Here is a 25,064-nt window from a genome sequence, read left to right as displayed (position 1 = left end):
ACGGTTTTGGAATGAATAATGGGATCTTAGGTAATGGAATGAATGGCTTTTGCGGCTATTTGTGAAAATAAATTAGGGTGTGAATTAATGGGAAAGAATGGAGTGAATGGCTTAGAATGAATAAAAAAATGATATGGTGGCTGATATGGTGTGAGAAAAAGGATGGGGTTTTGCGGCTAGGGTTATTAGAGTGATTAGGGTTTAGGGTTTAATGCATGAAATGAGACAAAACTACCCCCCCTTGCACGGCAAGGGAAGGGAAATGGGCTAAAGGCACGGCATAGGAAGGGAAATAGGGCTAGGGCCTTGGTTTTGTGTCCTAAAGTGCCTATAAGGCCGTCAAAGTGGCTAGAAAATACGGACGTTTAAGTTTAGGAAAGGTTACCAAAACGGGAAACTTAGGGTTAACTTTCCTAAAATAGGAAGCCTTGTTTGAGTAGGATTCTTCGTTTTGGTAAGAATTCATCGTTGGCGTAGGAATTCGTCGTTTCTTCAAGTCTTCAACTCATTCATTCCTCTTTCGCTCCAAAAGACTCCAATTTGCATCTTCTTGCACACTTTGGCCTTATAATCTGAAAATACACAAAAGTGGCCTTAAACACTGAAATAGATAAGTAAACACAACATAAATGCACGAGAACAAGCTAATTAAGTCGCATGAATATGCTCCTATCAAATTCCCCCACACTTAACTTTTGCTAGTCCTCGAGCAAAACAAAACAACTAAAGTAAACAAGACGAAACAAAACAAACAAAACATAACCTAAACCTTCCAACGTTTGCCTCTGGGATTTCCAATGAAACATGACATGTCAAAGATCATTACGCACATAACTTTTAGTCTTACTTCCCCTTAAGTACATACTTAATCATAGTCACCATTCACTAGTTCGCATTTAATCAATTAAAACACATTTTGAATGTAGTAACATGCCTTAGAGAAATCCCTCAATTCCTCACTAGTTATGCACTCAATTTTCACTCAGATTTTCTGACTACACACCCTACACTAGTTATATGTGAGAAGATTGATGTGAACATGAAAGACTAGTACTCACATAGGTTATAACAAAGAACGCACTTTCTGGAGTAATTAAACGTGTTTAGATATGATCTCATGAATGGAATGCTACTACTTAGATGCGAGAACCAGTGACACCATATGCTCATACCAAATTCAAACTCCACAATTGAAATGCACAACACTCAAGATAGAAGTCAAGGGTTGTAACGGGGCTTGGGGTTTTGGCTAAAAAGGGAAGGTAAGGATAAACAAACGTTCTTTAAGCAATAATAAGTAAAGTAATGAAATTAAGACCTAGAATTCCCTTAGAATGCAGAAATCCACTTTTAAACAAATAGGGGAGATTCAAACAACTTTTAGGGCCTAATTCATTGTTTTGGGCCCTTACTTCAACAACCAATACTTTTCATTTTTTTTTTTTTCTTTTCTTTTCTTTCTTCTTTTCTCTTTTTTTTTTTTTTCTAATTGTGCCTATGGCACATAACTCACATCAATAATCCTTCCCCCACACTTATACTAAACATTAATCAAAAGGAACTCATTCATGCTTACTATGCTTCAAGAACAAGGGTACAGATGGTCCTATTCTAGGCTAGGTGAGGATAATGCGGGTTAACAAAGAAGATGGTCTAACACGGCTCAATGGGGTTAAATCCTACAAAACAAATGAAAAGGGAAATATGGCAATTTGGCTATGGTGTTCACTACACAACTTCATCTTGAATATGTGTTATGCAAATCAATGACATGCTTTGAATGAAATGGGCATGAGTTCTAGCATTTGGAACTAAGTGATAAAACGCCTTCTAAGTAGTAACCAAGCAAAGAATAATGAGATCATGCAACGACTTAGAAAACATTAATGCACAGATTTTAACTCTCCAAATAACGTTTAGGCTCAAGTCTCACAGGGATGTAGCGTTTGTTTAAGTTCCTTCGTTCAAGCATGTTACAAAAACTGATTTTTTCTTTTATGATTACATGTGAATTCGTAAACTATAACTACAACCAAGCATAAACAAAGAGTATATCCAACGTCCATCCATGTTTGTAACTTTCTTTAACCATCATGCAATTAAAAACCAAATCCTCATCATTGCGTTGGAAGGTGACCTACGACACAAACAAACACACAAAAACAACTCTTTTTGGGTTTTTCAAAACAATTTTTCAAATTTTTATGGTATTTTCGGATTTTTAAGACAACCAACTCTAAAACACCCTAAAATAGCTTAAAAACACTTAAAAACAGCAAAGAACAAGTTTAAACATGTTAGGTGGTAATACCCTACGAATTTCATGCACAAATATCTCAAAACAGAATGTTACCCCCCCACACTTAAACTAAACATTGTCCTCAATGTTTTAGACACAATTAAAAACATAATACACATAACATAAAATAAGCAACAAAGGAAAGGGTTTAGGGACGCAAATCTGAGTGTGGAGCGATTCCCAAGTTCTTCCTTTGTTGATTGCATGGGTTGCCTCCCACGAAGCGCTTGCTTTAACGTCTTCCAGCCAGACGAGACCTTATTCAAACTTCCCTAGGTCCCACAGCATGGAATTGATCCTTGAATGGAAGGTGATACTTGAAGTGAACCGGCATTGGTTTGAATTCTAGTGTAGGTGCCTGATTCATCAAAATCAGCCAGTTAGTATAAGATGTAATGGAATTTGGAAAAGATGACTTACTTGTTTTGTCTGACAAGAACTCAATGACAAACACCACTCCTTTGAAAGTTTCAGGGATATTGGACTTGGCCAGATTGCATGTGATGGTTATGACTTGTCCAATGTCATCAAATTCAACTTCTTTGGGTTTTGTGGTTTCAACTATGTCCTCTTTGATGCTTTCTACATCTTCTCCAGCCACTGCCTTCTCTTGAATCTTTCTTCTTGGTGTACAAAGTCCTTTGAAGAATTCAACACCATCTAAAACTTGCTGTGTTGCACCAAGAATTGGAATAGCATTTTGCACCTTTGGGAAGGCTTCCACGATGTCCTTTTTACTCTCTTCTTGGTTGGGAATCAAAAACCTGCTAGGAAAAGGGACATTGGGTGGAATAACATCAGAACAACATGGAATTGGGACGTCCTTACTTGTGGTGGTTGGTTTAGAGGGCTTAGGGGGCTGCGGCAAGGGTTGTTCTACCCTTGCCGTGTGCATGTCTTCTTCCTTCTCCTCAATTAGCAGCTCCTCATCTACTTCTAGGCTATGTTTGGACATTTTTAGGTCAGCTCCAACCTCCATAGCACTTCCCAAAGTGATAGCATTATGGATTTCAAAATCTTCCTTCGAGTTTTCAATAGTTGGGTTGGAGAGTTCACTTTCCTCTTGAATTTGTTTCATGAACTCCATAATCTGCCCAATTTGCTCCTCCAATTTACCCAACTTCTTGTCTTGATTTTGTTCGTCCTGCGTCAAAGAAGTTAGTAATTGAAAATTTTTATCATTATCCATGGACATACTTGAACTTGATTGGAATTGTTGTGGGGGAGGTTGTGGTGGCTGCATAGGTGTTGTATAGAACTCCTCATATGGTTGCCAATATGCTTCTTGTTGAGCCTCCTTGGCTTGATTTTGTGACCCCTGCACCAAAGAATTTAATTCATTAAGAATTTGATTATAATCTATTGACGAACTTGAATTTAATTGAACATATTGCATATCAAGTTGTGGTGGCTGCATAGGTCTTGAATAGAACTCCTCATATGGCTGCCAATATGCTTCACGTTGAACTTGTTGAGCTTCCCACCACATAGAGTTCGAATGATCCCTCCAATCTTTTTGTGGACATTGTTTGGCTTGAAATCCTTGCCCATATGAAGCACCAAATGTAGGGACACTCTGCATTGTGGTCCTTTCAGCATACGGCGACAATTGAGAAGTAAGATTTGCCAATTGAGCTTGAATGCTAGCAAAATCCATATCTTACTTCTCTAGTACCTAAAATCAAAGAAAGAGAACTAAATCAAATATCAAAAGTAACAACAAACAAAGAAAACAACACTAAGTTAGAAACTAAAACGGAAACAACTAAACCAAAAAGAAAAGAACCAAGGGATTAGCAAAGTTGCTAATCCCCGGCAACGGCGCCAAAAATTTGATGCGAACTAAGTAAGCACACAAATTAAAACCCTCTTATGACAATTGTAGTAAAGATGCAAGTAGGGATCGTTCTAGACCGGGGATTAGGAGGGATTACTAAATCACTTGGACACTGACTCAAAAACGTAAAACAAACGTTAAAAACACTAAACTAGACTCAAAGAATGCAAAACTAAACAATAAAACACTAAAACAAACCAAAAGACTCAAAGAATACAAAACACTTATAAACACAAATTAAGACACTTTCTAACTAAATTAGACACTAAGGTAAATGGGGATTGAGGTTTTGACGAAAATAAATTAAATGCACAAATTGTAATTTAAAGGCAGAATTTAAATATGAATGTGATGAAATATGGATGAATGCTAGCTAGAAGGTTCTTCTCCACACATGTCACACTTGCATACATTTTGATTTTCAGTTGGTCTTTCGATGAATTATGAAACTCAACACCCCGGGTTAATTAGGTCCGCTTAAATTAACCGTCAAGTTTTCCTTAAGTTAATGAATTGGATGATTGCATGCGACAACCCAAAGCATTCCCCACAAGTTCCCTACATGAATTGCATAATAGAGATACAAGCAAGAATCATTAAGCATCATGAAAACTATAAGTATTGACGAGGCATTCGTTACTATGATTGCATGAAACTTATGCCAAGAATTTATTTAACGCGATTGTTTATAAGCAACCTCCACTACTTGTGAAAATAAGTTCATAACTATTAGGTGAAATTCACTTATATTCTAGCGTCATATTCATGCATGAAAATTAAGCGTGCACTCTCAATCAACATACATAAATAAGTTATCGATCAAGCAGTTAAACAAATTGAATTCACCATTCATGAAATTCCAACCAAAAGTAATCAATTCATATTGCGAGCATAAACATGGTTTCGCATCACCCTCTAGCTAACTAGGGGGATTTAGCCTCTCATGGTCACAAAAAGAGAATTACAAATGAATTTAAACATAAAGCACAAAGGATTGATTACACCTAGAACGCCCAACGAATCCACGTGAATTGGTGCGCATCGAAGCTCCTCTTTCCTCTTCTCCTTTCTGCGGCAGATTGGTTAAATGGTGTTGGTGGATGATTTGCGGGTTTAGGGATGGATTTATGGAGGTTGGGTGGTGCGGCAAGGTGGTGTGGTGGTGTAGGAAGGTGTGTAAGGTGATGGAGAGTGGTGGAATGATGGAGGAAGGCTGGTATGGTGGCTGCACTGGAAGGGAAAAGGTGCGGCTGTTTTGGATGGAAGGGAGAGTGCACGGTTTATGGAAGGAAAATGGAAGCAAATGTAGATGGTCATGCGGCAGTTTTTTAATTAGGTTATATGGATGCTACGGAGTTGGGGGGAATTGAGGGAATAAAAAAAATGGCTGAATGAATTGGTGGGATTATCAATTAGGGTGAATTAACATGGAATGCACCGCCAAAAAGAAGAAAAAATATAAATGGGATGGTAGCTACGGCTAAAAGACAAAGAATGGGATTTTTGCGGATGGAATGGAATAAAGGCTGAAAATTTTATTTAGGGTTAGTGGAATGCACGGTTTTGGAATGAATAATGGGATCTTAGGTAATGGAATGAATGGCTTTTGCGGCTATTTGTGAAAATAAATTAGGGTGTGAATTAATGGGAAAGAATGGAGTGAATGGCTTAGAATGAATAAAAAAATGATATGGTGGCTGATATGGTGTGAGAAAAAGGATGGGGTTTTGCGGCTAGGGTTATTAGAGTGATTAGGGTTTAGGGTTTAATGCATGAAATGAGACAAAACTACCCCCCCCCCTTGCACGGCAAGGGAAGGGAAATGGGCTAAAGGCACGGCATAGGAAGGGAAATAGGGCTAGGGCCTTGGTTTTGTGTCCTAAAGTGCCTATAAGGCCGTCAAAGTGGCTAGAAAATACGGACGTTTAAGTTTAGGAAAGGTTACCAAAACGGGAAACTTAGGGTTAACTTTCCTAAAATAGGAAGCCTTGTTTGAGTAGGATTCTTCGTTTTGGTAAGAATTCATCGTTGGCGTAGGAATTCGTCGTTTCTTCAAGTCTTCAACTCATTCATTCCTCTTTCGCTCCAAAAGACTCCAATTTGCATCTTCTTGCACACTTTGGCCTTATAATCTGAAAATACACAAAAGTGGCCTTAAACACTGAAATAGATAAGTAAACACAACATAAATGCACGAGAACAAGCTAATTAAGTCGCATGAATATGCTCCTATCATGCCACGCCACTTATCTCCTTGGTCTGAATATCCTGAAGTAAACAAAAAAGTGGATACATAAGTACAACACAATCTAATTGCTCAGTAACTTGAGGAATAGATAACAAATTGTGAGATAACGATGGAACAAATAAGCAGTAATGAGAAGAGAGAGCCGACATGAGGTCCACGGTGCCAAGCCCCAAAACCGGTGCCATAGTGCTGTTTGCAGTGCCTATACATTTCCAAGGTGTCGTTGTCATAGACATAAACAAACTTTTATCAAAGGTCATATGATCGGTTGCACCAGAGTCCAAAATCCAACCTATATGATTTTCCATGTCAAAGGCTAAAAGGACACGCCCCATACTACTTGTATTGGATGGTGAGTCACTAAGAGTGGTCCTAGTCACCAAACTTTGACCCGGATCTCCAGGAGTAGGCACGACTTCTTTGGTACTATGTCCGGCTGTAACAATAGATGCACGGCTTCCACTTGCTCTAATAGCAGCTCGTTCTCTGGCATTTTCTCTTCAATTCAGGGAACCATTTGGGAATTCCATGTTTTTGGAAACATGTATCCTCAGTATGACGAGTCTGACCACATAAAGTACACTTTAAATCATCTTTATTCTCCCGAGTAAAAGGACAAGAAAGTGTTGATGAAGATGAGACATATGGTCGGTTAGCAGGGAGTAGCCGAGACACCTTGGCCATTGTTGGTGTGAAGGCTCCTACTTGGCTGCTGAGACACCTTGGGCTTCACGCCTAACAGCAGAAAACACCTCCTTGACAGATGGTAGAGGTTGAGTTCTCAAAATATCACTACGTACCTTATTAAACACATCATCAAGACCCGCCAAGAAGGCATAAACTCGGTCCAATTGTATCTCCTCTCGAAGCGTCTTTAGGTTAAGAGCACACTCCATCTTAATAGGTCTTCTTTGATCCAATTCTTGCCACGCCGCCTTGAGATCGGCATAGTACACACCAATAGAACGCCCTTCCAAACAGAGTCGAAACGATTTTACCTTTAACTCATAAATCTAAGAGATATTGGAGCCATCCTAATACATTCTTCCATTACTTCTTTAGGAGTGCTAAGATGGATGAAAAAACCCATGATGGTAGGATCCATGGAATTAATCAACTATCATTTCACAATTGCATGCCCTGTTTCCCAAACTTCATACTAAGCACTCTCTTCCTTGAGTTCCTTGATACTCTCTGTCACGAACCCTTTCTTACCATGCCCAACGATATGCATCTCTAATACTTTGGACCAAAGAGGGTAGTTTGATCCATTGAGTTTTACGGTATTTGGTACATTTGAAGCATCATTATGTATCACCACAGGACTCACAATTGAATTGTCGGTGAGTGAACCATCCTCTAACTTCAATCGTGGGTTTCCTTCCAACGCCTATGTGCTTAATTGTGATAAATTAACACAACTTGCTTGGCTTTGATGATTGATAGTAGGTTAGCATGGCATTTTGCTTGTAGGCTAGTACATGAAGGCATAGAAAAGTTAGCCCCCATGCCTCTGGCATTTCCACAATTATAATAAGTTGTTTGAGGATTCCTTCTGGCATGAAATGTATGCACTAGTAGTGGCCATTAGTAAGGTTTTGCCTATCCTCATACTCAATTTGGTTCGGTGATTTTAGCGGTGCTTGCTTATAATGAGCATTAAAAACTTTAAGTACTAAGTAATGTACCTAGAATTGCATTAATAAAATTATGTGAGCAAATGGAGATCACGATACTTTGCAAGTTAGGCTTTCCATGTCGAACATGCATAAATCTATGCAAGCATATATATGACAAATTAATGGAGTACGTATGAACATATGGAACAAAAAGTTAGCTTTACCTAGTACAATATCATCTAAGCATGTCATCATAGATGTCTTGAATTAGAATTATTTCCTATGATTGTTCCAACGAGCAATGAGTAGAGTCATTACAGTACCTCGTGTTTTCCAGGAGGAAAACCAATATGTTTGTGCAGTGTTCCATAACAAGGTAACAACTTATAGGTAAACATAAACAGTTTAAAATAGAATGGCAAGGTAATTAATTAATCTTAGATGAAATGAGAAGAAATCATATCTTGCTCATCTAACTTGGATGGTGGAAAGTAGTAGGCAGAGGCTCTAGTATTGCTGGCCTAGACTCCAGCGATGGTGCGAGAAACACCGACCATAGGCAGTGGCATGGTGGTGTCGATGTCTTATAATGAAACTCGAAGCATGTGAACAAAAATGACATAGGAAACGAGGATGATGATGTCCTCGGATCTTGCTGTGAAAAAGTAAACAGACCATGATGAATCTTTTTTTTTTCTTTACAGGCATGGAGCCCCCAAGTTGTTGGATATGCAACTAAGTCTATGAATTTTCTTTAGAGTTTTCTGGCATCTAAGTTCCATGAGTTCCAAAACCACTAAAAAGGCTTGTCACGAAATTCGTTTCGCTGAGTGTAGCACCATGTCTTGGTGGATGGATTCTTAGGCCACTTCTGAGTTCAACACCATGTCTCGGTTGTCTTCAGATCATTGCCTTTTACTTTTATCTTTCAACAAACTATCAGTGGTGCCCGGAGTTCCCTTTCATTTTCAAAAGATGTGGTTAGAAAGCTCTGAGTTTTTTCCTATGGTTTCAGATGCTTGGGGTAGTTTCCACTTTCATGGTTGTCCTATGTTTACTCTTTCTGCCAAGCTGCTTGCTCTTAAAGCTAAACTTCGGACATGGAATTGGTCTTCTTTTGGTGATGTCAACTCCTTCATGAATAACTCGTTGAGCAATTTGGATTTGGTTCAAGAGGAAATTTCTTATCTTAGTCCATCTAATGATCGTTTTGCTAGGGAATCTTTAGCTCAAAGTGCAGTCCATGAGGCTTTGAGGTTACAAGAAATTTTTCTGAAAGATAGGTCTCGAGTTTGCTGGCTGTCGTTGGCGGGATAAAAATTCAAAAAAATTTCATCCAATGGTAAAATTCAAAAAACTTCATCGGTCTTTAGTTTCAACTCAAGATGGTCCCCAATGCTTGGAAGATCGAGAGGCTATTCAAGATCACATTGTGTCGCACTATAAGAATTTATTATATTCAGTTGATGAAAATGTGAACACTAGGATTGTTGAAAGAGTGGTTCCTTCTTTGGTCAAGGCCGAGGATAATATTTCTTTGCTTAGGGTACCTACTCCCAAGGAGGTGTATCCTGTAGTCAAAAATATGGATTGTTCTAGTTCCTCTGGGCTAGATTGGTTTAGTGGTTGCTTTTTTGTTAGAGTACTATTAGTCCATATGTGGTTCAAGCAATCCAAAATTTCTTTGTTGATTGAAAAATTCCTCTTCACTTCAATTCTTATTTGGTGCTCTTTATTCTAAAAGTTCAAGGTGTGGATTCGGTTTCATAGCTCCATCCTATTGCATTGGCTAATTTTGTTTACAAAATTATTACTTGTATTCTTACTGACAGATTGGGGCCAATTGCTTCAAGGATTGTCTCACCTCAGCAACATGCTTTTCTTCAAGGTCGTTCCATCTCTGATGCAACTATTCTTACTTCTGAATGCATGAATATTCTTGATAAGAAGTGTGTAAGGGGAAATGTGGCCATAAAGTTAGACATTCGGAAAGCTTTTGACACCTTAGATTGGGATTTTTTGCCGTGGGTTCTGATAACTTTTCGTTTTTCTCATGTTTTCATTAATTAGATTGAGGAGCTTCTTCGCTCTGTGCACCTTTCTATTTTGATCAATGGCCAAGTTTCGGGTTTTTTCTTAGTCGCGGTTTATCGTCATTAATCTCTTCTAGTCAATTGGTTACTATGCGTGACCAAAAAAATCTCCCTTCCCCCTCTCACATTCTTTTTGCAGATGATAGTATGACCTTCATGCAAGGTACTCTTGGCAATCTACAGCATCTTATGCGTTTTGTTGTTGAATACGTGTTTAACTTTGGCCAACTGGTTAATAAATCAAAGTCCCTAGTTTTCTTTGGAAAATTTGCTTTACTGAGACAAAGATCTATTGCTACTCTACTTGGAATTGGCTTGGGTTCTTTTCCTTTTAAATATTTAAGGGTTCCATTTTTTCAAGGTCATCCATTGCGCATTTATTTTCAAGAAATTGCAGATAAAGTTAAGTGAAAACTTTTAGCTTGTAAGGGTCTTATGCTTCCTTAAGCATGGCGTTTAGAGTTGGTCACTTCTGTCATTCAAAGTCTTCTCATTCATACTTTTCAGATTTATGCTTGGTCGCACCTCCTACTGAATAAGTTTCAACGTTGGGTGACGAATTTTTTTTGGTCAAGTGATCCCAACTCTCATGGCGTTCCTCTTGTTTCTTGGCAGGTATGTTGTCATCCAAAAAACCTTGGGAGTTTAGGATTGAAAGACTAGTCAATTCTGATTTGTTCTCATCTTTTGAAACGTTGTTAGGATATGCTTGCTTCATCTTCATTGAAGGCAGTTTTTATGTGTGCTCGTTTCATGCACCGGGGTTTAGTTCCCTTATCAACATACAAAAAAAATTCTTCTGTTTGGCTTGGTTTTAAGAAGGTTCTCCCCATTATCCCATCGAACTCAAACATGGGTTATTGGAGATGGCTCTCAAATTTCTTTTTCTTCAAATACTTGGTTGAATAGGCCTTTAATTTATTTTTTTTATACTAGCTTATACTATTAGTGCTCCTATTAGCGATTTTATTAGGGGTTCTCATTGGGATTTACTTGTCATTCTTTCTAATGTTTTTCTAGAGGTGGCTACTTCAGTTTGTGCTACTCATCTCCCTTTACAAACTCTTTATGTTGGTTAGGCTCTTCTTCTGGTCTTTTATCAGCGAAAAGGCATACTCTCATTTGCTTAATTTTGACTCTCAGGTCCCTTAGGGAATGGTAATTTGGTCTCAACGAATTCAACCTCGGAATAGTCTTTTGTTTGGAAAGTCTCACATGGCTGGCTCTTCACTGATTCTTTCTTAGCACATGGGTATTATGATGGTTTCATGTTGTCCAATGTGCAATTCGACTTCTGAATCTCTTAAGCATCTTTATTTTGGAATGCCCTTGGTCTATATTTTTATGACACTGGTTAGTGGCTATCTTCCGTTGTTCTTCGGTAGTGGTGGAGTCTATTAAACAAGTTTTTTCTAGCTCTTCTTGCAAACTTTCTATTATTGTGGCTTGCACTTTTATTTAGGGAATTTGGTCTCTCCGTAATCAAATTAGATTTAAAGAAAAACCAACCCCCTTAGATTATTCCAAGTGCTGGCTTATTACTCGGTTTCTAAAAGAGGCTTTTGTGTGTTTCCCTTGTAGCAGCTCATCTTCTGGTGTGTTGCCTATTTATTTATTATTAGGTATTTCTCCGTTTCTCCCACCGCTCCTTCTTTCATTTCAATGGTTAGGCGCCTTTCATAATCTAGTTGGATTAAAGCTAATATTGATGGTTCTTATGCGAATGGTCATGCCGGTCTTGGTGGAAATTTTCAAAATTTGGACGCACATGTGTTTGGTGCTTTTGCCTCGAATACAGAGTTTACTAGTTAAGTGGCGGCAAAAATTTTAGCTTTCATTCAGGCAGTTCGTGTAGCTTGGGTTCAGGATTGGAAACATATTTGGATTGAAACTGATTCCTATTTGGTTTTGCATTTTTTCAAGGCCCTTACTTCAATCCCTTGGTTTGTTTTGGTTGATTGGAATATTTGTTTTGGCGCATTCGTCATATGAGTTTTATTTGTACACATATTCATCGAGAAGGTAACCAAGTTGTCAATGCGTTAGCTTCTTTTGGTGCTGCTCGAAGTGCTTATTACTGGTGGTTCTACAGTTCTAAATTTTGCTTATACCGCTCATGCCTGTAACATTTCTTTTCATTCTGTTTTTCATTATCATTGATTTTTTATTTTTATTTTGTTTGGGTTTATTTGCGGGTCTTGGCTTCATTCCCCCACTTGTATCCCTTTGTTTTTTTTTTTTCTTTAAATAAAATTTCGGAGATGGGGGACATAGGATTCTATCAAGAAGTTAGCCATTTCAAATCGCTCTGAGCGGGAAGGAAGTAGCCTACTTTTGTAATTGATGGCTAAATCTTGAGTCTTGGTTCTTTTTGACTGTTCTGTGCGTGTTAAAAAGTAAGACTACTTTTGTAGTTCGATGACCAAGTCTTAAGAGTAGTTTGACTCGCCTAATCCTTCATTATCCTCATTAATTTAAAAAAATAATAATAATTCGTTTCGCTTTAGGATAGACATCTAAAGCATAAGCCCATAGAAAAGGATAAGTAACCTTTATGCATAGTTGTTGGAAAGAAAATATAGGCAAAATAAAATTTGAGAGAAAAATCTTATCCTTCAACTCTTTTGGCACCTTGTGCATCAAAAGTCTGTGAAGGCAGGGAGCCCCCAAGTTGTTGGATCTTGCAGTTTGTCACTGGAATGGAGCTTTCCATCACATCAATACAAAGCATATTTGTTTTTCCTAAGCCTACGAGGGCTTTCAAGTAAATTTTGTTTTTCCTGAGAATGAGTTTCTACTACAACAAAGAGGAAAAATAATAAGTAATGTTTGTGTATAATTATTTTTACCAGGAAATGACGAAAATCAAACTAAAGAGAGGAAGTTCTTATCTTTAGTTTCCTAAGCAGCTTGTGCATCATAAGTTTGTGAAGGCAAAGAGCCATTGCAAGAGTAATGGCCTAGTCCCCAGTGAAGTTGCCATATATGTTGGGGGTTTTCATGTTGAAGGGCTTTGATGGGCTTGTGTTACAAAGAGACGAGCCAAAGCCTTCACATCTCCCATTTTTGAGTTAGCGATGACTAGGCACAAAGCATCCCGAAGGAAAAGCAAATAATAGGGAATTCTTTGTTCTTCTTCTAGTAGTTCCAAGTGCTTAGTTCGGTGTTACATTGAGTGCTTCTAGCGCTAAAATGCTTCCAGTGCTAATGAGATGCTTCCCTCGGCGCTAATGGAGTGTTTCCCTAAGCGCTGATGAAGGGTTTCCCTTGGGTGCTAATTGAAAGTTTCCTTGGGCGCTGACAGAGTATTTCTCTAGGTGTTACCAAAGCATTTTCTTGAGTGCTGACATAGTGTTTCCCTCGCTGGTTCCGGCGACTTTGAGGAGTATTTGTTAAACTAACAAATATTGGGATTTCTAGGCACTCATGGAAGGCTTAGCATGAGAGCTTAAGGTGTGGGAGCTAAAGAGCCACAAGTTTAGCAAATGACATGGCATGATCGTTTTGGTGTAGTTAAGATGTGATTTAGGAGAAGGATTTGTAAGAGTTTCATTAGAGGAAGATGAGTGGTGAAAGGCAAAATCTTAGAGTTGGAATCTATAGCTTAGTGGAAGACTTGCAGTAGCAAGAAGGGGTTTCTGCAACAGGAATAAGAGTTCCATTAGAAGAATGAGAATTGAGAACTTGAGGCTAGGCTTGTGGCTAGTATAGAAAGCTTGCAGCAAGCAAGAGAGATTTCCAGCAGTTGGGGGAATATGTTCTTCATCTTTACATGCAGCTGAGCGTGTTGTGTTTCTCTTGCATATAATTGAACGGGTTTTTTCTCCTCTCTCTAATATGGGCTTCCAATTTATAATAGGTGATGGTTGTGCCCGAAACAACTTATCCCTAGTAGATAAAATGAACAATAGAAGTTGCCTTATATCCAATGGACAAAATGGGGTGTTGGAAATAACTTATATCTAGCAAATAAAGGGATATAAAGGTCAAAATATGCTAAAAACACTTTGGCAAGAAATCATTACGAATATTTCTTTAATGGTGAAAGCCAAGAGTGCATTTTATGCTTACTTTTCCATTTAGCTAGAAAGTTGCTGGTGTAAGGATTGATTCGCGAGGAGACAGGTTTTGGTGCAGGGAAATGGTGGAATTTGGTTGGGGAAATGGTGAAATACTTTGGGAAGATAAGTTGTTGTGGAGTTATGCTAATGACATTGCACGGCTAAAATAACATGCAGAAAAATATCTCATTTGCTTACTTAGCATGGGATCATCCTAAGTTGGGCTTGGACTTTGGTACTCCTAAGTAAGCCAATATCTCCAATATCAAAAAGCTTTCCATGGGCCTTGTTAACCTTCCACATGTCTTAGGTCCATGAGAGCTTGGTAAGTGTTGGGCTTAAAGAATTTGTTTGGCATGCATGATAATTGAATAAAACATTACTTCGTGCATGATATAAAGAGGATTTAGCATGAAACTGCATGTACATTATAGAACATTTGAGCCTTTAGTCCTCTTGGGCCTTGCATGACATTTTGGGCCCCAACAAAGCTTTCAAAGAATTTAATGCTTTTAACTAATTAAAAAGGGTTAACATAAACAAAAATTTGCGTCTAATCAAATTATCACATAAAATTATAAAAACTTGAAATTTAGGAATTCTACTATAAGAACTCTCTTATTGGAGGCAAGGGACCCAAATATTCCCTTTAAGTCTTTTTTTTTTTAATTTATTTATTTAACAAACGATATTATCAACATTTAAGGGAGTAGGGGACTGACCCAAGGAGTTTGGTCTAGCGGTAAAGGGGGCTAGAACCATAGGGTGAGGGGTTTTGACCCCTCACACCTGTAAAGAAACTCATTGGGGAGGGCCAAACTGCAAACCCCTAGTAGCTTGTGCCCGGAGGGGGATAGGATAAGGGCTACCAGAGACAATGAGGTACTGGATTTCAGCCCACAAAAATCAGCTCTGAATATCGGGCTGAGGTGCTGGAATCCAATCCAAAATTTTGGGCTCTGAACCTCGAACGGGCTCCTTCACCTTCCTCTCCCTTATAAAAAAAAATAAAAAAAAAAGTGTGGGGAAGTCAACTACGCCTCACAATGAGCTAACAATAATGGTTTAAATTCGTTTTTTACAAAAATCGATCATAAATCCTTAAATGAATATTCAAAGATGATGGTGGTAGCCCTTAAGTTCCTAACAAAAATTCCTCGGTGCTCTGATTAATTTAGAAAAATATAACAGAAATTAACCGTGCAAGACACGTGGTGTAGCTTGATTGGCTGATTGGGACCATCACTTTCCCGATGACGTGTGGGATAGGCAGAGAGGGGTAGAGAGGGGAGGAGATAAAAAAATACATCCTTTTCCTTTCTCTTGTTCGTGAAGTCAGACGCACAGCAGCAGCAAGGAGGATTTTCCTTTTCCTCTCCTCCTTCAAATCTTTTTTTCCTCTTTAAATTCACTCTGGAACTCCAAATTTTGTGCAGTTTTTGCCCACGAACTTAGACTATCTCAGCGAGACAATCTCTACCCTCGAAGGTAACTTCTTCTAGGTTTTGTTTCAGTTTTGAAGAAACCCCTATTTCGAGTATAAACCTAATTGGTTTTGATTCATTCTTAGTGGTAGTTGAGTTGGAGATGAAGTTATTTTTGGATTCGAGTTATTTATTTATTTATTTTGGTTTTACTTTTGTGGTTGCCATTCAGTTTGAATGATCCTTTCATCCATTTCTGTGGGTCAAGTAGTGAAATTGGGATTCTGAGAGAGATCAGTGCTTTTTTTTTTTCTGATTTTTTTAACATATATTTCGCTTTTCTGTTAGTTGTTGCAGTGTTTTGTTCATGATGATGAGTATTATTTAATTGCGGTAATTTGGTTAATTGTGTGTTGGTCTTTATTTTGAGAACTTGGGAATTTCGGTGTACTCGAGGCTTCGGTGATTTTATTATGTTTCTTTGATGGCACTAAGCACTACTTGAAAAATGGAGTATATGCGGACCTGCTCATTCAATCTGTTTGAAGGCCCAAATTCATCCATTACATAACATTGTTAACTTTAACAGGGTTTCCATTTTGCTAGGGTGACAGTCTTTCAGAGCGTGGATTAGACAGAGATGGCAAATCAAGGTGCAAAGAAGCGCAAGGAAGAGAATGCCCGCCACATGGCCAATCTCCGTCACCTCATCATGGCCTGTAATGTAAGCTTTGGCTGACTCTCGTTCTGGTTATGCATAGTTTCATCTACAAATCCCATGGTAAAGCTTAGTGATGCTGACGTTGTGTTGGGGACTTGACAATGTAGGTTATTTATGTGCTAGTAAGGATGCTCATCTTCCATTCTAGCTTCACCTGGAAAAATTGGGTTGCTTTGCTTCTCACTTCTCTCGCTTATTACTTTCCCTATCAACAACTGGCCCAAATGGCAAATCCTTCTTATGGCGATGATGGGGAACTTCTAGATGGTGGCTTTGATATGACTACTGGTGGAGTATGCGGGTATGTATTTGTTTTTAATGACATTTCTTATCATTTGAAACACCTTTCTTTCTTGTTCATTTGTTTGCCGATAATTTTAAAAGAAATAGGATGGTACAGGATTTGGGTGTTGGAGGGTGATCAAGTTTAGGAATACCCTTGCAACGATTTCGACTTTGTGTTATGTGCTTGTCTCCTGGGTTACTTTAATAAATATGGTACTAAATTGTGTGATTATGTTCATTTAAGTTCTCAAATTGGAAGATTCCTTATATTCAACATTAAAGCTGGTAGATTTTTTGAATTTTCAGTGTGGCCACAATTAGAGTACAGTGTGTGTTTCTCTTCTTTGGGAACTCAACATCAAATGAATAAGCAAAACCAACTAATTCCATGTTTTATCAATTGTCTCTCTTCCATTTCTTCATTGACATCTAACAACCCAGACAAGTTTACTTGCTGAAGAAATTTAATGTATAATTGGGGTATTAAATTACAACTTTTGTTTGTGGTAAAATTTTGACTTTTGGTTGGTCATGCGTTGCAGGTATTTGCATGATGTCATCTACATCACATGCTTCGTGCAAGTCATGTCCATAATCTCTGGAAAATTTTGGTACACATATCTGCTGGTGAGATCTAATTAACCATTTTTCTTGTTGCCACGCATTTATATATATATTACCTGGTTAGAACCTTGCGTGGATGTTTTCCAATGAGGTGGATACTCATCACCATTATCCTGTGTTTACTTACCGGGAATGAGAATGTAAGATATGGGTATTGTTCTCATTCCTGACATATCTGAATTTACTAACACACAAGGAATGAAAATGTTGGGTCTTACGTTGAAAATATGTATTTCGTTCCCAATTTCAACTAGGTATTGTTCCCAACGGGGGCTTGTTTATCCCATACTAGAACAATATAAATATCATTCCCTTCCCATACCTAAATTGGAAGTGTACCTGCCCAAAGGGTGGTTAACCCTGGTGACCTGGAATCTTCTTGGGAAAGTGCCATGAAAAATTTAGTTTTCGACTTAAAAGGAAACTTAATCTGGTTTAATTGGGGATATCTCCCATGTGTCACTGTCACTTAATCTTTGAGTGATTAAAATGTCTCATAAATCTGGTCCTTCACTTTTATTTTTGCTTGTGTGGTCCGGTGGTAGGTTTCGGATGAGTAACACAAGGGGCCAAGTTTTCCTTTGGGAACTGTATTGTTGTACGACCTTCATCAGATGAGTTTAGATGGTTTGACTAGAATATTTGGAATAATTTCCGTGGGTCAGATGGTAATAGGTAGCGTTACACTTTGTTTTGTTGGTTTACAGATACCAGGTTTTGGAGCATACAAATCATTCGGTTTAATTAGAGGATTTATGTCTCAAGGTTCAGAGGTACCCTCTCTTGCTTCTGTAATTGCCTGATAGTAATATAGTTTTGATGTTCTGTGAATGATTTGATATCACTGTGTAACTATTAGGGGGGTGTTGAGGATGAAAAGACTCGGAAGAAGAGGGAAAAGTTGGAGAAGAAGGCTTCAAGACCCCAGTTTGTCAAGACAAGAAATAGATAAGGTACTTTAAAATGAGCCAACCTACCATTGCTTAAACTGACTACACTTGCACTCGTACCATCAAGTTTCCTCACAAAAGATACAAACCCGGCTACTCTTAATTTTGACACAGGCTGTTCAAATCCAGGAAAAATATGACCAAAGGCTGCGCTCATAGTTGAGTACCGCTAGTATGGGTTACAATGTCTTGCTTGAGTACTTGAACTGCCTACTATTGTTTAGGATCAGATTCGTTTTAGCAAACATCGCTTTTGGGCAATATGCTATAACTGAATAGCTCAAGTAATGTTCAGTTTCACGTTGATCTTGTTGCTTTTGAATACTTCTTATTGATTTAGTCTCAAAATTGATATGAATTTTGAATTTGTGCGATACACACTTGCACAACACATGATGAAAAGTGAATGCATGTCCTCGAAATAGTTCCTGCTCTATTTTGTAAGTTAGGGTTTTGGAAAGAAGGTAAAACAGCCATGGCCAGCGGATTAAGCAAACCTCAGTTGCTGCATATTTTACAGCATCCCCATATGGTTTCACGTTATTAGAGAAAAACTCCCCAACCCCATGGACAATCAATTGTCCGTTATTGTTGACATCCCACTCAGTGACCTCTACTCGGTTGAGAGAAGCGAATCTACGGGTGCTGCCAGTTAGGGAAGTAATGACGATAGGATGACCGGGAAGAGGAGCGTCGACCTTGGAAACATGACCAAAAGATGCCTCCGTAGTAGCTTTGTCGAACTTGAAGGGCACAACATGGTACTTGGACTTGAAGAAAGCATGGTCCGGAGGGCAAAAGAGGGTAAAAGTAGTGGTGGTGGTGTGGTATGGCATCGCAATGGCGTCTCGGGTAAAGCTATATAGCGTGATACCCTTTGTCAGCGAGTAGGCTCGATACCAAACTTACATTGATTCCTGTCAATGGTTTGGGTTGGTTGGTTTGTTCATGGGAGACGAAACGAGAGAGAAAAAAAGAAAGAAGGCAAAGCAACGCTGGGCAGCTATAGTATTGCTTACAAGAGACGAGAGTGTTGCAGAGGGACGAAAGCTATAGTATTACCAACAAAACAAATAAAACACTTTTTGGCCATTGGATTTCTATTTGATTATTGTTATTTTTTTCCCCAACAAACTTAAAACTAGAATTTGATCCTTACCACAACTTACAAATGTTGAAAGGTATTATAAATTCAAGTACTCGTTATATGTCCTTGGTTGATTAAACAAAAAAACGTATTGACAAAATAGTTTCTCTATTGATATCCTATTTCAAGGGCAAGATTAGTCTAAAAGATGATAAATGCACACCCTTTTTAGCGTCTTACACACAGTTGTTTAATCATGGTCATTGATTCTATATGATTTATTTAATTTAATGGTTAAAAATAAAGAGATGTGTGAGATGCTTAAAGTTGTGTTAAATAATCTGTTTTTATCAAATTAGAGCAATTGGCAGCAATAAAAATATTTTGGTTTGCATAAATGATCAAACGACGACATACTACTCATATATCGACGACATAATGATAACATAACGATTATACATAAGACATTTTTGCATAAAAATATCCAAACTTCGTAGGCCTATTTAACTAAAGAATTATAGAGAGAATGAGAGAAAGACCGACGACAAGAGAGAAGAGAAGAGAAGAGAGAATTGATGAATTATGAGGTGTGTTATCTCACTCCATTGTGCCCTTATTTATAGTAGTAAGAAAGGGAGAATCCTTCTCTTTCAAGTAATACAGTACAATTAGGACGCTATCTAAAAGATACTACAAAATCCCATAAGGATTTACACATTTGCATTCCTAACTAAATTGGGCTGCAACAATCCCCATCGAGTATGAAAATACTAAAACAAATGTCACTTCATGTCTTCAGTGATGAAGTCAGAACAGTTGATGAACACTCCTCCTTGAGTTTCATACTTCTAGTAAGAGGATGCCAGTGAGATACTTTGAATGTACAGCACATCATATCTTTCTTGGATGTCTCAAACGATCATGCCAAAGCAAGAAAATGCTCTGAAACCAAGACTTTGGGCAGCCACGTGGTGGGCTTTCACAACTCATATGGTTATAATATAAAATCCACAAGGTTCTAAAAGACGTTAGGCGCTATTCGGGCGGTGGCCTAGGGCCTAGCATCTAGGCGGTGGGTTAGGGCCTAGCATCTAGGCTGTGGGCTAGGGCCTAGCGTCTAGGCGGCTAGGCAAGGTCTAGGCGGGCGCCTAGGCAGACTAGGAAGATTTCATGTAAATACGTGTTTGTTTATACTTAAAATATATAATTTCATCATAACCTACAAAATAAAATGACATATATATTATGAGCTATTGGAACATAATGAAAACATGGGGAACAAACATATAATATGTGTTCATTTAAGTATTCAGCAAGTCTCTTAGAATTTATTGGAAAAAATAAAATGCAAAATGAAAGTTATCTATTTTTTGTCTAAGTGAGTTGCAACCTAGGCGGGTCCCTAAACGGTCTAGGTGGGTGCCTCAGTAGGTCTAGGGGCCCTTTCTTAACTTTCGAACGCCTAGGCATTAATCGGGGCGGTGGCCAGCCGCCTAGCACCTAGGTGGCGCTATGCGGGGATTTTTAGAATAGTGATAATCCATCAAGAGGCGCTCCATCTTCTCATGAATACGCTTTTGGCCAAATCCATATAAAATGATACATAGATATTCTGAACCATTCTCTTTTGCAATTTCGGTATGATAATTACTCTCAAATATCCTTAAAGCTCAACAACGTTCTTCCGAAACGTGATGACACCAGTAGGAAAAACTATTTGCACAATGAAATCTTGCACAACAAATTAAACCTCGTCGCGAAATTGACACTAGCGTAACGAATTCAGTGAACAGTCGAGCAAAAACATCTTAAAGAAAAAAAGTAAAAAAACTTGTGCAACAAAGAATCACATCACGCAAGATACCTTTGCATGACGTAGACATACTTTCATCGCGCAAAGCCAAAGGAAAAAGGTTGGGAAGGCACAAAGATTTTCCGGTTACTATCTTGCACAACGACATCTTGTTGCACAAAGAGATCTGAAAATGGCAAATTGAACGTTTCAGCCAATGTACTGAGATCTTTGCACGATGAACTATAAATTGATAGGTTCTCTCCCCCTTTTCCTCACATCATTTTCTCCAAAAACCCTCTATTTTCCCTCGTTTTCTTTGGCCCTAAACCCCTAATATCCCAATTCGTATGATGGTTGACTTCCCCGGTGCTCCTGCAAAGAAAAATCTGGAAAAAAATTAGAATTTTTTAAAAGGGAACTGTTATTAGCACTCTAAAAATCTCATTCTACACTTCTCACAAAATGTATTTTTCTTTCTAATTATAGAAAGTTTGAAGTGCAAAATAAATTTTTATTTTTTATTTTTTTTAGTGTCAATAACAATTCCCCTTTAAAAACTATTGAAACAAATGAAGAGCAGAAGAAACCATTGGAGCTGAAAATTAAGTCATGAAAAAAAGAGCAACGGATTCATTTTTGTTATAAGTAGCTCTTAATGTGAAGTCAATAGAGGCATTTTTGGTTGTTTATAGGTTCTTAATGTAGAGTCAATATAAATATGCCATGTAAATATTCTACTGTTTGAGTAATGAACAAAATTATCCTCAATGTTTCTAGCTATTCATTTATGACTCTTCAACGATTTTAAAACCCGTAGCAAAGCTCAAGTATTCATACTTGTTACAACTAATCAGCAAGCTCTAATAATTAACCGTAAGAAAAAAACGATTTTAACTAAATTAATCAGAGAAATTAACCCACCTCAAGTCCTAGAAATTAATCAGAAAATGGAATTTAAGAAAATTAATCAGCAAACTTCAATCATTTCGATACAAAAATCAATTGCAGAAGGAGAGAGATGATTTACAGTTTGCACCAGTTCAATATTTCAATATTCTAACAAAAACTTGTCAAAATAAGTAGAAAAAGAGGTTGCGACAGAAGGAAATTTACCTTTTGTTGCTTGAACCAAAGGAGAGGAAGAGGAGAAAAGGGACTCTGCTCGAACCAGATGAGAGGGAGAGGAGAGTGTGAGAGAAATATGGAGAGTTGAAAAGTGAACAACGCATAGGAGAAAAAGGGGTTGTATTGTCAGCATAAATAGTTCATTAATTGATAATTTTTATGCACCTCTATGAAAAAAAAAACGCGCTTTTAGAAAGCACGGGTAGACCTTGTTTTGCTTTCTGCTCTTTTTGATACATCATTTTTCAAAGAAAAAAAAATCCTTTTTATTCTATTTACCAAACAAAATTTATGGCTCAACTTTTCTAAAGAACTCATTTTAAAAAATTTAAGCAATTCCAATCCAGCTAAAAATAAAACGGATTTTGAATTTTAAAAAATAAAATAATAACTTTTGAGTTACATGAATAAAATAAGACAAAATAAAGTTTCAAAGGCTTATCTAAAAATATAAAAGAAAAAAAAAACACTCTAGATAATTCGAAACTTTCCACACACCCACATAGAGGAGTAGTTGCGGCAGTTGCACAGAACGAAGATGGAACCGCCATTTGCCGCACGTTATAGAGGAAACATCATGTCGTTCAACCCCCACAGTGCATACAAAAGAGGAAACGAATTCATTTTCGCCTTTTGCAAAGACCCTCTCCTCCGCATGTTTTTTCGAAGTTTCTTGTGCATCCACCCTCAATTGAGACAAGATTTCAGGTGAATTTCCGTCAGATCTCTCCCATGGTTCACAACCATCTCAAACTAGTACGAATTCATCTTTCCTTGAAGTGAATTTTAGTTTCGTTGGATTTTGTTTGGTTGCTGAGAAAATAATTTAGAATGAAGGAAAATTTTTGTTGTATTCTCTACTAGGCGGCGTACGGAATACGGATTCCTCTTTCTTAGAAGTGAATTTCGGTTTCGTTTAATTCTATTTGGTTGCCCAGAAAAATAATTTCGAAAGAAAAGAAAATTTTGTTGTTGTGTTCTCTGTTTGTATATTACACTATTGGTTTTATTCTTTGTTTGTGTATTACACTAGGCGGCGTACGGATTCCTCTTTCTTGGAAGTGAATTTCGGTTTCGTTTAATTTTGTTTGGTTCCCGTGAAAAATAATTTAGAAAGAAGAAAAAATTTTGTTGTGTTCTCTGTTTGTATATTACACTAGGCGGGGTACGAATCCCTCTTTCTCGGAAGTGAATTTCAGTTTTGTTTAATTCTGTTTGGTTGCCGAGAAAATTATTTAAAAAGAAGACGGAGTTTCTTTCTATCTAATTTTTGAATAGGAACATCCCAGATAGGCTAGAGTCGTCATTATTGCGCAAATAGTGTAGCGCATGCTATATCCAAATAGTGTTGGCTAAATGGGACAACTGCAAAACATTTAATGCCTTGGAGCAAAATCCTTCCACCTTGCTACACCTCACACAATGCGTTATTTAAAACTTTGATCTACAATGGGCTCTTGATTATCTTTTGTTTCCTGATTGCGAAATGTAGTTTGACGATCATTTTTGTATAGAGTGTTGAAATTGCCTATCTATAAAATTATTGCTATTCATTGGCTATATCTCACGTGCAACCATATATATGTGTTTTGATAAGTTAGTTTTTTTCTAAAATCGTGTATTAATGGTCATTTAGTTCTATAGTCCAGTGGTATTCCTCTTCACTTGTAAGTGAGAGGTCTTAGGTTCGATTCTCGCCAATGACGAATTTGAATCACGTTATTACTAACCCATTATATGAGGCTCAGCCCACTCCTCCTCCATGCATTTTCTATTCTTAATTATCAAGTTTTTACTTTTCGGGTGGGGTTGTTTATATTGGGGGAGGGGAAAAGCATTCATAAATTTTTTTATTAATTGGATTTTGCAAAGGGATATTACTTCACAATCTGCTTGCGATTGAAATCAATAATCATGGTTTCCTCAGGTGACTTTCCATAATTCCATTCATAAGCTACATTGTGTTTAACTTTAAAAAAAGGATAAGAACAACAGTTAACCAGCTTGCAGTTTCTTTTTGAGCGGCTGAGTTATGTTCAGTCTCGCAGAAAAAAAATGTTTTGTTTAGGCAGAAACAATTCAACATTATTCAACAGAATCAATTTAACAAAGTTAGTTTTACATACTTGGATATATGTATTGATTGGATTTACACAAAAAAAATGTCTGCATATGACACACCGGACCCGAAATGTCTACTAGGACTCCGAATTGAGACTTGCTGGCCAACACCAGGAAGGTGACGAAGCTATAAGTGTGATAATGTATAAAATGTGAATAAATTAAAATCTAAAAGTGCCTAAGTACACGAGTGCGCAGTGAGAAGGTCTGTACCCATTTCATGCGTGGTACAAAGCATAAGTAAAGTACAGTAAAGTAAGATAATGATTAGACCATCAAAAGAAGCCACCTAAGAAGCCACCTGTACTTGGAAGTGCCACAAATCCTCGTCGATACGGAAACTCTGCTGCTAGTACCTGGAGGGGTGCATAAATAGAAACTGTGAGTGAGTGAAACAAAACTTTTCAAACCAATTTCAATTACCAAAGGCAGTAACCCCTTGCCGTAACATCTGTATACTTTCCCAGAAAATAGCATATACATACACACACACACACACACACACACACACACATATATATATATATATATATATCTCAATACCATGCTCTGAATAGCGAAATTCATAAATATGCCACACCAAATATCTCACAACACAGAATAAGTAACCCAGGTGAAATAAATTAATATGAAATGGTATGTCAACCGAATCCACTTTTGGTGGCCTGTACGGTTGAACTAATAGCTCATCAACATATTAGCCGGAGTCACCTCACATGACATGTACGGTTGAATCCATATCTCATCAATCATTGCTAGCATATAAGTCGGAGTC

General features: G+C 37.7%; 1 protein-coding gene and 1 long non-coding RNA gene across 6 annotated transcripts; one reads left to right on the top strand and one right to left on the bottom strand.

The window, feature by feature from the left end:
• Positions 1–15,464: 15,464 nt before the first annotated feature.
• On the top strand, positions 15,465–18,537 carry LOC103950505 (transmembrane protein 208 homolog). Of its 4 annotated transcripts, none has more exons than XM_009361724.3 (7): positions 15,465–15,645; positions 16,171–16,305; positions 16,410–16,603; positions 17,130–17,214; positions 17,919–17,984; positions 18,071–18,164; positions 18,276–18,537. In XM_009361724.3, the coding sequence occupies exons 2-6, from the start codon at positions 16,222–16,224 to the stop codon at positions 18,161–18,163; spliced, it is 522 nt and encodes a 173-aa protein (XP_009359999.1). In that variant the 5' UTR covers positions 15,465–15,645; positions 16,171–16,221; the 3' UTR covers position 18,164; positions 18,276–18,537. The 4 variants fall into 4 exon arrangements, with proteins under 4 accessions (XP_009359999.1, XP_048426667.1, XP_048426666.1 ...); XM_048570710.1 differs by having other exon boundaries at positions 15,466–15,645; positions 16,188–16,305; positions 18,291–18,537; XM_009361725.3 differs by having other exon boundaries at positions 15,467–15,645; positions 16,188–16,305.
• A 2,443-nt stretch (positions 18,538–20,980) lies between these two features.
• LOC125470885 lies at positions 20,981–23,906 on the bottom strand. 2 transcript variants are annotated; one of them, XR_007253262.1, is made up of 2 exons: positions 22,157–23,906; positions 20,981–21,429 (listed from the first exon to the last, which is right to left on the bottom strand). It is a non-coding gene; the product is annotated as an uncharacterized LOC125470885 (long non-coding RNA). The 2 variants fall into 2 exon arrangements; XR_007253261.1 differs by having other exon boundaries at positions 20,981–21,415.
• Positions 23,907–25,064: the final 1,158 nt, after the last annotated feature.

Source organism: the organism of the source record quoted next, unplaced genomic scaffold (assembly GCF_019419815.1).
Source record: "Pyrus x bretschneideri cultivar Hongxiangsu unplaced genomic scaffold, Pyrus_bretschneideri_v1 Contig54, whole genome shotgun sequence".
Taxonomy (NCBI): domain Eukaryota; kingdom Viridiplantae; phylum Streptophyta; class Magnoliopsida; order Rosales; family Rosaceae; genus Pyrus; species Pyrus x bretschneideri.
Note: the sequence above shows the minus strand (reverse complement) of the source record. Positions and strands in the feature narration are given on the sequence as shown.

Coding starts and splice junctions, on each gene's coding strand:
- LOC103950505 (XM_009361724.3), top strand. CDS start 16,222: ATGGCAAATCAAGGTGCAAAGAAGCGCAAGGAAGAGAATGCCCGCCAC. Junction 17,215..17,918: donor TTTGGTACACATATCTGCTG/GTGAGATCTAAT, acceptor GTTGGTTTACAG/ATACCAGGTTTTGGAGCATA. Junction 17,985..18,070: donor TTATGTCTCAAGGTTCAGAG/GTACCCTCTCTT, acceptor TGTAACTATTAG/GGGGGTGTTGAGGATGAAAA.